The 11,633-nt window shown below is 38.2% G+C and overlaps 2 protein-coding genes across 3 annotated transcripts; one reads left to right on the plus strand and one right to left on the minus strand.

Annotated features, from left to right (window-relative positions):
* Positions 1 to 46: 46 nt before the first annotated feature.
* sarnp (SAP domain containing ribonucleoprotein) lies at positions 47 to 3,498 on the minus strand. Of its 2 annotated transcripts, none has more exons than XM_008318981.3 (11): positions 3,372 to 3,498; positions 2,471 to 2,570; positions 2,254 to 2,297; positions 2,083 to 2,150; positions 1,908 to 1,959; positions 1,748 to 1,821; positions 1,606 to 1,643; positions 1,468 to 1,493; positions 1,311 to 1,379; positions 1,041 to 1,127; positions 47 to 859 (listed from the first exon to the last, which is right to left on the minus strand). In XM_008318981.3, exons 1-11 carry the CDS (start codon positions 3,402 to 3,404, stop codon positions 818 to 820), a joined length of 633 nt encoding a protein of 210 aa, XP_008317203.1. In that variant the 5' UTR covers positions 3,405 to 3,498; the 3' UTR covers positions 47 to 817. The 2 variants fall into 2 exon arrangements, with proteins under 2 accessions (XP_008317203.1, XP_008317201.1); XM_008318979.3 differs by having other exon boundaries at positions 1,748 to 1,824.
* Positions 3,499 to 4,916: 1,418 nt separating this feature from the next.
* On the plus strand, positions 4,917 to 11,203 carry pmelb (premelanosome protein b). The gene is made up of 12 exons (XM_008319021.3): positions 4,917 to 5,000; positions 5,865 to 5,960; positions 6,281 to 6,427; positions 6,697 to 6,825; positions 7,106 to 7,267; positions 7,714 to 8,046; positions 8,205 to 8,369; positions 9,315 to 9,413; positions 9,490 to 9,592; positions 9,688 to 9,893; positions 9,968 to 10,058; positions 10,752 to 11,203. The coding sequence occupies exons 1-12, from the start codon at positions 4,931 to 4,933 to the stop codon at positions 10,903 to 10,905; spliced, it is 1,755 nt and encodes a 584-aa protein (XP_008317243.1). The 5' UTR covers positions 4,917 to 4,930; the 3' UTR covers positions 10,906 to 11,203.
* The last annotated feature ends 430 nt before the right edge of the window (positions 11,204 to 11,633 follow it).

Here is an 11,633-nt window from a genome sequence, read left to right on the forward strand (position 1 = left end):
TTACAATGACATATTGTACAAAAGAACAAGACAGAACAGAAACAAATGTGGAAAAATCAGAGCCATTTATTTCAAATCACATTCAATTAGAAAATTGACAGATATCCAGAGCAGTTTACCAACAGTAACCTCAAATAAAAAACAAACAAAACCAAGCAGGTTATCAGATAAAATCCATAGTACAGTTAAATACAAGAGTTTTACCACAACAGTGAACTGGATATTAAGCTGTGGTATATGTATGTATGGTTGAGTAGTTGGAGAATAAAGAAGACATGAGAAGTGATTTTTATCATATAGCGGATGCTACAATTGCATATTTAGTTTTAATTTGTTAAATCACGTAAACTCCTAACTCGGACAATGGTTACTGGGACCACAGATATAAATCAGAAACATCATTCCCTTCATTTAATTTAAAGGTGAGATAATACTTCAAAATAACAGAGGTTTTTACTCTGAAGTAGCTGCTTTTATTTGTTAGGAGAGAAGGACTGCACTTGAGTGCTGCTGAAATGGCTGAGATTTATTAGATAACTGTATGCTGGAACTTTAGAGGCTATTATTCTAGTCCAATGGAGGGGAAAATTATGATAACATAGGAGTAAATAAAACAACCGTCAAAAAGAATAGTAAAAACCTTGTTCCAATGATGACTGAGGTGACTGAATAAATACTAACCACTGACATGAGTGAATTAGAACCTAATGTATTTAACTGCACAGCTGATTTATGGAAATCTTATTGGTGTTATTTTACGTCTCTCTTGAACAGTCATGGAAAGACTTTACAAAAAAGATTTACTCCAAAACACTATTTACACTTTTCCAAATCTTTCGGCACGCTTCACTTTCTTTGCCTGTAGAGAGAAAAAAGGAAAATGTTTATATTTCCTTTTTTTACATTTACATTTTTTGCATTCTCACATTCTCAAAGTTTAGATAACACATGGTGTTAAAACTGCAGCTGACCACACAAGTTCATTCGCAATACTTTTATAAACAAATGAGTGTGCAGTGAATAAAAAGGCAAGAGATTACCTCAACATCAACTGCAACCTGTGAGCCTGCGCTTGTCATGATCCCAAACCTCTCCTTCCTCTTTTTCAGCCTCTCATCCTCCTCCACCTGAAAAAACAACATTGTTGTCACCCTGAGATCTTTTTCAACAGAGGTAAAATCTTAAAAATAAATATATATATATATAAAGATTATTTTCTCCTTTAGTAAAATTTTGCAGATACACTTTCTTAAATCAAAATTTAGGGCAGATATCCATGCAATTTAAAGAAAAGTACTGCTGTTAATCACCTTTTTTGAAATGGATGAAACATTCATGCCAAATCTTTCTGCTCTCTTCTTCAGCTGATCCATATTCACCTTTAGGAGAGAAATAATCAGTTGGTTCAAAAGATGAAAGATTGGTAAATATTACAGTCAAATAAATTACTTTTTTTGCAACACTTACAGGAGCTTTACTGTTGGCAACAAGACCTGTGGATAAAGAACGGGGAAAATGAAGAAAAGACAGAAGGTTAGTTGAGGGATTACAGGACATATATATTTTCTAAACACAGTTATGGAGCAGAGAGAGAGAGAGAGTCACCTGGAGCAGGACTGGCATTGTCTGTGGGTAAACCAAACCTGTGGGTAGAAAACGCTTTAATTACAGTTGAACTCCAGCATTCATTGGTTAGCAGGACAAAGATGTGAGGGCGTTGATGTACAGATATTGTTTTGTTTCTCACCTGGCTGCACGTATGGCCTTTTTGCTTTCTGAAGTCGCAGGCACGCTGAAACGTTCAGCTCTTTTCTGCAGTCTCTGCTTGAAAGAAGCCAAACACATTACAGTTTTGCTCAGCTCATTCTGAATCACATAGCATCAAATTTAGATACTTAGGTACATACGTCACTGGCGGATGATGAAGGAGCTATTTTCACCACTGTCTTTTCTTCAGTTCTGAAGAAAGTCATTTTGTCACAGAATTCAACAATTAGGACGTAATCGGTTTTTTATATATAAAACAGATGTTACCTACCAACTCAGGATTACATTAACATAATGTAAAAAAAAAACACTCACTTCTCACACTCCACAGGTTCAGGATCCTTGTCAACCTTTATGTTGTCAGCAGCCTCTTTAGTGAAGTCCTAAAAGAGAAAAACAGAATAATTAAACACAAATTCACATCATGCTGTAGTAAAGAAATAAATATCAGGGGTTTGGCCCAAAAAAAGGTAACAATCACATTACCTCAGTATCCTCGGCCAACACATCATCAACATCAACATCTTCCTCTGTTTGGATCATGAAACAAAGGAATTTTCAGCAAGAAAAAAAGTAACAGGTGAAAATAGACATTAAAAAATGAAAAAGTAGTATATAAGAGCTTACAGTTTACTACTTACTACACAAAAACTAAATGTACTTCACAAATATAGCACTGTGGTGTGTGGTTTTACATCCTCACCATGTTCATCCAGGTAGGCCTGCAGTCTGGCTATCAGCTCCCCTTTATTTCCTTTGGTTTCCAGACCTCTGGCTTCACACTCTTGCCTCAGTTCAGCAAGCTGCGAAAAAACCAGAGAACAAGAAGAAAATCATAAATAATTTCATAATTTTAAACCAAATCATGGTTCACTCCTGTCCTCATCTTCTACAATTTTCTTTTCCAAAATCTGGAAGAATTTGAAAGGAATTCGATTTCAGTCAAAGTTGCTAATTTTACTTGGAGCGAAAGAGACCAGGAAACATCTTTTGCAGGAATGTTTATACCAAAATGAAAAATATATGTAGAGAAATAACTTTGTTATTATCGTAACGACTCTATATATTTCTTAGTACGTTTTGACCTTTCATCGTACGTGTTGGGGTATATTTTATTTATCAAAGCAGCTGATTAGTTGCACTACAGTTTTAAAAGATGTGCAAATCTTTAAAAAGATTAATATATCCCGTTTTAATTTTCTTTATTAAGTCTATTTTTTAAGATAAATTAGAAACATTAAATGCGTGTCGAGTATACTCCTCATATCAGTCCATCGCGCGGATTTCCGGCTGTAATTGTGAAATTTGGCTTTAACTATGGTCATGGATATAATGTTTGTCCAATTTCCTTTTAGATTACATCTAAATGTCAAACCTAGAGTTTACATTTTCCACGCCTAATACCAGTCTAACCTGAAGGTGTGCCGGTGAAAGAGCAGCGTGATCACACGCCGGTCCTTCGCACACGATTTTTACCCTAACATCGAGTCTACTCCTTAAACTTCACTGTTAAATCTTAACACTGACAAAGTCTGAAATACAGTCAAAACACATTTAACTTACGGGTTTATATGATTAAAATTTATATTTTAATCTAAACCCACCTTCAGTTTCTGCAGCTCCACCACTTCAGCCATCTTTCTTTGTTATTGTACTTCCTCCAATCAAAGAGTAGCCGCTCTTTCCTTTTCAACAGCGACTCTAGCTCACAGCGCCGCTCACAGGTCAGACTGACACACTACAGTCCAACCACACGCAGTAACTTTTTAAATATGATATTGGAATAAGCTGAGAGCGGCGAAATAAAATGGATACAAAACACAAAGGATTCTTATAGAGAGTGCATTTATGAACTGGAAACAAATCGTTTTAATGAAAATTTTAAATAAATAACTGTGGCAGGTTTCATGATTTTTAAGGCAGCAGCATTAGACTACTTTACTCTCTAAAGTAGTCTGTAGGCCACGCTGTCATTTCAATCACAGTAGCATTAAGGTATCTTATGCAGCACTGCATGAATGCTTGTAGGTCACATGCGTTTATAATCTTAATATCAGTTAGCAGTACACCTGCTCATGAAACCATTTGTGCTAAAACGTTGGTTTAATTTTCAGGCAATATATAAAAACACTTTTTTGTTAAACAAAGTGAAACAGGGTTGTCACTTAATTAATTTCCCTTCCTTTTTTCTGCAGATATTTCACATTTCAAATGATAACTCCATCATGAGGTTGAACCGTGGATTTGTCAGGGGTGAAGTTTTAGAGAAGTGGAGCAGGTTCATGGTCCACACAGCAGCAGGTGAATCAGGTCTGAGCTGGATTTTGCTGTGAATGCTGACATTGTTTAAAAAGAGGTTTAAAAGGTGTAACAATTTGGCATATGATACGTAGACAGAAACAAATCTTTTAACACAGTGACTTTTTAGTTCTTTTGGTGAAGGAGGACAAAGCCGGATAAATTTAGGGAGTCACAAGAGCGTCTGTAATCCTCAATAATGCTGCATTCCTCCCGTTTCTGCCTCAAGACACGGCCTCACTGAGTGGAATGTGTGGCCTTTGTGATAATGATGCATAGATCAATGACTCCCTGCTATATTTCCTCTTTTAAATGCAGACATTTAAAAGTGTGTTTGCACATTATATGAACAGTATTGACCTCATGATTTCTACTTATGTAGTCTTTACAAAAAGTAACGTTTGCTGCATGCCTTTTGGACCCACACTGACTTAAGATGCAAGGAAGTTGGCGTAGGAAATTGAAAAAAATAACATTTAAATTTATTTAACATCATAAGTGATGTTTCTGTCTATATCTAATCATTTTGTCTCCAATTTTATTAAATGAGGGCTGACTCTCAGCTGCATATGTTGATGTCGACTTACAACCGTTCTCCTTGTTCAGTTCATCCACGTCGACTTTGGACTCGTGACGCAGTCATTTGCCGTTATTTGCATTTCTGACATGATTATTTACTGTATGAGCAACTGTAATCTGTCTTTACTGTAAATACTCATTCAAACTAAGTTGCCCTAAATCTGATTTTTTTTTTTGCTAATACACCACGTGGGCTCAGACATCAGGGAGTTTATAAAGCCTCTCCTCAGTCTGCAGCCTCTCACCAAAGGGACTTTTCATTCAGTGGTGGTGGGCTGAGCTGACGATGTGGACTCCTGCTGTTCTACTCCTGCTGCTCCTGCTGCTGCTGGGGGTCGTTTCACACACTGTGGCAAGTAAGTACAACAGAACATCAGCCAGGAATGGAGCAAAAAAACTGAATTAATCACTCGTTTGAACTGTAACAGTGGAAGTGTGTCTGTAACATCAAAGCTGTGATTTTGGAGAAAATCCTCTTTACTTAAAGTAATTCACATAATTACTGTTGAGCCGCAGCCAGGGGACATGAAGCAGAAGGTCTAAACCTCATTAGAATTAATTTATCACAGACCTGGTGTTGATTAATATGTTACTTTTGATATCAATTAACAAGCATTTGAATTTGTTAAATTAATAATTATTTTAAGTTGAAATAAAAAAGAAACCTCCCAGGATGCAAGTGTACATGTCTACAGACTGGTCCAGTTTTTTTGTTTAAAGACTTTGTTCTGTCGTTCCCCCATGACCTCTTTGGTCACTCATGCATGAGAGTAAATGAAAGAATTTGACCTGTTCACATCAAAGTGCTGTGCGGGATTTTTTAAACTTTTGAATTAAATATAAAAAAGAAAAGTCTTTAATATTTTGATGCCAGCCTTGAAAAACATGTGACATGAAAAGTCTGACTCTCTGAAGTCATCTGGAAAGACTAGAACCTTGATTCAACACCGTGACTACAATAAATCTGTTGTTGGGTTTTTATTCTATCCCTAAGACAGTGATACGATCACACACACACACACACACACACATGCATGAACGCACACACTCACTCAGCTGAACATCACATGAGTAGGATTGGAGAGATTTGAGAATATTTTGAAGGAAGAGAACACTTTCATTGGTACAGCAGCAGCTCTGTTTAATAATTTACACGATTATCATCCATCTGTTCGTGTTGTTATTATTAATAATGTCATTTTCTTTTTTATAAAACAAAGGGCCCAAAAACCAGTTCATCCGTTATCCATCATGGAACACCAAGATGTATCCAGTCTGGAAAGACGGAGATCCACGGTACAAAGACTCCTGGAAAGGTACCTTAGAATAGTTTTATTAGCAATATTAGCTTCGTTAGCAACGTTAGCAGACGTTAGTGTTTACAAAAACAAACAAAAAACAACAAAACACAATTTACAAAATTGATATAATAAAACTGTGTATAAAAAACACAATTTACAAAATTGATATAATTGGTAACTGTGTAGTAAAATATTATATCTGTCTATTTCATTTCATTTCTGGATACTTCTGTACCTACTGGATACTATTTTACTGACCACATACTGTAAAAATACAGTACACGCTACGGAGGACGCATGACCAGACCAATGTTGCCCTGTTTGTTGTTTTGCAGGTGGAAAGGTGTCTTTTAATGTAGGCAATGACTCACCCACTCTGACTGGAGCCAAAGTCACGTTCACCATAGAAATAGAGTATCCGCACAACCAGAGGGTGCAGCCTGGTGGAGAGGTGGTTTGGGCCGAAGACTGCGTCATCAACGGTAACAAGTCAGACATTTCAGTACACCACCCAACCCAGCAATTTTAGAAAAAGTAGTTTTTAAAAAAATATATAAATGCTGTCTAACACTACAGTGCTAACTGCTAATAGAAGTATTTTTAAAATTAGAAATTTTATAAATTAGAAAAAAAACCTCAAATTTTTATTTGTTAAAATATATTGATATATTTCACTACTTTTTAATGCAGGCTGTACATTATCATCCAGATCATAGTGTGATCCTTGACTTGACTGTTTCTAATGCCACAGGAACAAAATACCACAAGTCTGAGCCAGTTTATCCAGCCCAGCCCACGGAGTGGGAGGCTGATTTTCCTGATGGAACACCAATTATAAAGGACCAGAAGCCGGATTATGTTTTTGTCTGGAAAACCCGGGGTGAGTATAAAAATGTAGTCTCTTATTTATGGAATCTAAGTTATGAATTATTAAGAGTTGTGTTTGTTGGTCAGATGGTGGGAGTTTATGAGGTTAATAAATGTTATAAATGTGAAAAAGTAAACATTGCAATGTAGTCAACGGAATCTAATTTATATTTAGTTGACTTAAATACGTTTGATATGTGGTTGACTGAACTAGGATTGAAACAGTTCTATTGACTAATGTGGGACTTGTGAGACTTTGGTCACAAGAAAAATGATGTCTGTGCCCCTGACAGGTCAGTACTGGCAGGTGGAGGATGGCCCCTCCTCCTCTCTGACCATTGGTACAGATGACATCCCACTGGGCTCCTACACCATGGACGTAGTCATCTACCACTACCGCAGCAGACAGAAGTTCATTCCTCTGGGATATGCCTCTGCACAGTTCTCCATCACCGGTGAGTTCAGTTGTTGCTGTCGCACATGGGTTCTCAAGTTGGGGTGTGCGTAACCGTAGGAGGACTTAAATACCACCCCTTCCCACAGTCTTTCAGTTGACATTGCTGCATTTTAAATGTTTTTTTTGTATAGATGTAACTACTCCATAACAGACTAATACATTGATTATTATTTATTGAAGCTACAAATATTGTTCATTGCTGTGTAATAAAGAAACCGAAAAAACAGAACAGCTTGGCGAGCCACATTTGGCCCCCATGCCTTAAGTTTGACACGTGTTCTAATGCATTGAGTCCCTTTTAACAAAAATATATAAAAAATATGATGGAAGATGTTCTAATGATGAAACATCTAATATCTCAAACCATTACTTTCCCAACATCTTAGTAGGTACTGCTTCTGTCCACTGTGCTCTCCAGCTAAATGTCTGCTACCGTCTCCTCAGATCAAATCCCATTTGCGGTCACCATGGACCAAGTCAACGACGTAGCAGCAGGAGACCTGCGCTTCATCCAGAACAGGGCTATCGCTTTCACCGTCGCCCTCCATGACCCCAGCGACTACCTCAGTGATGCAGACATTACCTTCAACTGGGACTTTGCAGATGGGAGTGGTGCGCTCATATCCAGAGAGCTGACTGTCACTCACACCTACGTCAGCTCTGGAACCTTCAAACCTAAAGTAATGATCCAGGCTGTCATCCCTGACAAGGCCTGTAATCCTACAGCTGCTGCTCCAACACGGGCTCCGAATCCACATCAGGACCAGGACATCACAGGTGGACTAAAATAAAAAAATTGTATTTAATAAGTATATTTAACATGGTTTGAACGCAGCCATCATTTGTTACTTACCAACTTTAACAATGTTATATTGTATCTTCACTTAAACTGATGTGATAAAATAGAAACCTTACTCAACCTTTTCTGTCCACAGTCAAACCTGTGGTCTCCACCCAGGCGGCTGACCTCCATGTAATAGTGTCGACATCAGACACAGAGGAGGACACTGCTGGAGGTGAAGCCCCCACCGCCTCCACCTCTCAGTTTGTCCAGGCCACCACTCCTCCACCTGTCCATATACCAGATGACGTTGATGCAGGTCAGCCTTTTCCTCGTTTATTACAGTTCTGGACTTCACCTCATGGTGGAGCTAGTTGACATTAGCCAAAAGGTTGAACGTACTGTACTGCGAACTGCAGAGTGTGACTCTGATTTCCTTAAATGCAAATATGATGGAAATCTTTAACGCAGATAAGAAGCAGTGTTAAAATCAAACGTTGAGATTTGCATGTTCACCGTGTGTCATCCTCAGTGCACTGAGAGAAAAGGAAGGAGGAAATAAGCAGGTGATTGTTGTAGATTGTTCATGTGGAAAATACACACAGATTTCCCCTGACTCCCAGAACCTACTATTACTAATGCAATCGTACATGTCATGAGTGGGATATATGGAACTGTGTATGCATTACCTGTAATGTGGGCTATAACTAGGAGTCTAGGAAAATATTGTACCACAAACTGATAATCTACAACATCGTATTAATATTTTTATTGACAATTAACAGTCAAATATTAATATTATTAATTATTTTCTAGTGATTACAAATATAGGTCCATCTGTTCCGATGTCAGTAACCTGATGTTAAGCATGTAACAACATTGTGTGTTTACTATGCTGAGAGTTTTCCTGCATTTAAATAGTAAAAAAAAAACCCTCAATATATGGTATATATGGTAGCCTATAGTAGCACAGTATATTGGTATATATGGTAGCCTATAGTAGCACAGTTTATTGGAATATATCCTATCATTGCCCCTGTATCGTGGTACGTATCGTATCGTATCACCAGATTCTTGCCAATACATGTTAACTGTGTTAATCTTTAGCAGCGCGTATTGTATCGCCAGATTCTTGCCAATTACATGTTAACTGTGTCCAGTAATTCCATCAGACATCCATGTATTGTTACTCTAATACACAGTTGATTCACATGTTGTTGTTGTTTTTAATCATGTGTTCACTAATTATTATGGACTCTGACAGGACGAGCTCCAGGGGTGAAGGTTGTCAGGAGGAATACTGATGACAACGACTGCGTGATTTACCGTTACGGCTCCTTCTGTACCAGCATAGACGTGTTTGGTGAGTGACATTACAATAGTTAGTCAAGATCATGATTGTCAGTGTCTGTCCTTGACCTTGCGACCTTCACCTTTAGAGGGCATCGAAACGGTGGCGGTTAAACAAATAGACAAACCTGTGTTGACAACAACAGAAAAGGGTCCAAGAGTGGTGGATATCACAGTCACCTGCCAGGGAAGGTAGGTCCTGTCAAGGAGAAACATTCATGTCAGCCGTCATACTTTTTTAAAGAATATTTTAAATTTGAAATCATGTGATTGTCACTTTGCTCCAGTCTTCCTAAGGAGGTGTGCAGTGTGATTCTGGATGCCGAGTGTTTAACTCCGATTCACACTGAGTGCAACGTGGTGGAGCCTTCTGTGGAGTGTCAGCTGGTGCTGCGTCACTTCTTCAATGACTCCGGTGTCTACTGTATCAACGTGTCCATGTCCAATGACGTCAGTTTAGGCCGTACCAGTGCCAAAGTCCACATAGAGATGGGTATGAAACATAAATATACAAGAAAACCTCTCAACTGTTTCATTCCTAACTGACTTTAACCCTGTACGTGTCAGGTCCAGGTGTTTCCTCCTCAGGTGCCATTGCTCTGTTACTGGGTGTCCTGGTGTTTGCTCTGGTGGTAGGGATACTGCCATATTCCTGCAGGTAAGAAGTCTTTTTTGTGGAAGTCAAAAACATCTGGCAGTTTCTTTTTTTTGTTTTCTTACATTCAAATAGCCCCGTCTCCTTCAGAATTATTTCCTCCTTGAAACATTTTGTGGTTTGAACATTCATTCATTCTTCTTCTACTGCTTTTTCCATCACACGGCCACTTATAGAGACATTCGCGCTAACATTCATTTCAATGGCCAATTTATAGTGTAGACTTTCCCACAGAATACCCACACCCACTCAGACACGGAGAGAACAACCACAACTTCCAGTGGGTGGGACCAGAGCAGTGTAACCTAGCCTGTCACATTTTTTAAACATTTGTGGAAAAGAAAGTATTTGTCCTTGTGGAGAAATGCCAGAGGGAATGTGGAAAACACATGTAACAGTTTAACAGTTTTTTTTATGATCTTTAAAATCAATCATTGAGCCCTAAAAGGTGGCCCTTCAAAATATATATTTTTTGCAGATTACATTTTTAGTGTATCAGCACCAAACATATCCTGAACTAGGCAACACTGAGAGCTACGTCCTACATTAGTCAGCAGCTCCTACGGAGTAGCAGCTCGGGTGGTGCCTTTAAACCTGCTTTGTTTAACAAAGCTCTGCGTTAATGCCAGAGAGGAAACTATCTTTGTGATGATAATAACAGTGTTAAACCTAGGACTCTTGCATACCTCTCACCAGACATTTGAAGTCCTACGGACCTCTGAAGGAGGACGGCCTTTTCTCTGGAGACCAGAAGCTCAGCCAGGCTCAGAGATCCTCAGTTCTCTCTAAGCTTCTGAGGAGACCCGGGGTCATGGATGACGGCCCTCTGCTGCAGCAGAAGCCGGTGTGAGCCTGAATCTGGTGGCTCATCTTTCGACCACCCACATGGGTTAGTCTTTTTATACTTTTGTAAAAAAAAAAAACCCAAACCATTTTCATGAAAATGAAAGTGTTTTAAATGGAATTAAATCCTAACTGGAAACATAGCCTAAATGTATCACTTTTGGTGGGTAATAAAGTGTCCTACTGAACCAAACAGGCTTTAATATTTCCTTTTACTAATCCAGCATCGTCTAAAGATGTGTCAGCACTGTTTCTAATATATAAATTAACATTACCATTTATAGGCATATGATGTAGAAATCTGTAGTAGCTGTGGTTCATGTAATGATTACATTAGAAATCTGTAGTAGCTGTGGTTCATGGTTCATGTGGTTCATGTAATGATTACGTGTCTTAGTGAAGCTTCAGTGCATGAAGAACTAATGCTTTCATACAACAAATATGTTAAAAATATCAGTGAATATATATTTATCTAAATATATATATTTATTGTGAAAAAGTAATATTGTTCTCAAAAAAACAACAATACAAAAGGTCACGTGCCACAGAACTTTATTTCAATTTGACATTTTCCACTTCAGTAGCCAAACTGGTGACAATTTCTGTTTGGAGACGTTCAACATCTAACACTAATTATCGCAAGAGTCGCTTCTTTGCCCCTTTAGTATTCTTCTCCTTCCTCTTCTCCCTCACCCTCAATGGAGTCGACTCCCACCTCCTCATCATCACTCTCCC

Source organism: Cynoglossus semilaevis, chromosome 10 (genome assembly GCF_000523025.1).
Source record: "Cynoglossus semilaevis isolate Cse_v1.0 chromosome 10, Cse_v1.0, whole genome shotgun sequence".
In the NCBI taxonomy this organism is placed as follows: Eukaryota; Metazoa; Chordata; class Actinopteri; order Pleuronectiformes; family Cynoglossidae; genus Cynoglossus; species Cynoglossus semilaevis.

What these genes read in the sequence shown, in the direction of transcription:
- sarnp (XM_008318979.3), bottom strand. Translation starts at nt 3,404, where the DNA reads ATGGCTGAAGTGGTGGAGCTGCAGAAACTGAAG. An exon ending in TGGAGCTGCAGAAACTGAAG is followed by an intron (nt 2,571 to 3,371) that starts GTGGGTTTAGAT and finishes GTTTTTTCGCAG; the next exon opens with CTTGCTGAACTGAGGCAAGA. An exon ending in GAACCTGTGGAGTGTGAGAA is followed by an intron (nt 1,960 to 2,082) that starts GTGAGTGTTTTT and finishes GACTTTCTTCAG; the next exon opens with AACTGAAGAAAAGACAGTGG.
- pmelb (XM_008319021.3), top strand. Translation starts at nt 4,931, where the DNA reads ATGTGGACTCCTGCTGTTCTACTCCTGCTGCTCCTGCTGCTGCTGGGG. An exon ending in ACCAGATGACGTTGATGCAG is followed by an intron (nt 8,370 to 9,314) that starts GTCAGCCTTTTC and finishes GGACTCTGACAG; the next exon opens with GACGAGCTCCAGGGGTGAAG. An exon ending in CAAAGTCCACATAGAGATGG is followed by an intron (nt 9,894 to 9,967) that starts GTATGAAACATA and finishes TGTACGTGTCAG; the next exon opens with GTCCAGGTGTTTCCTCCTCA.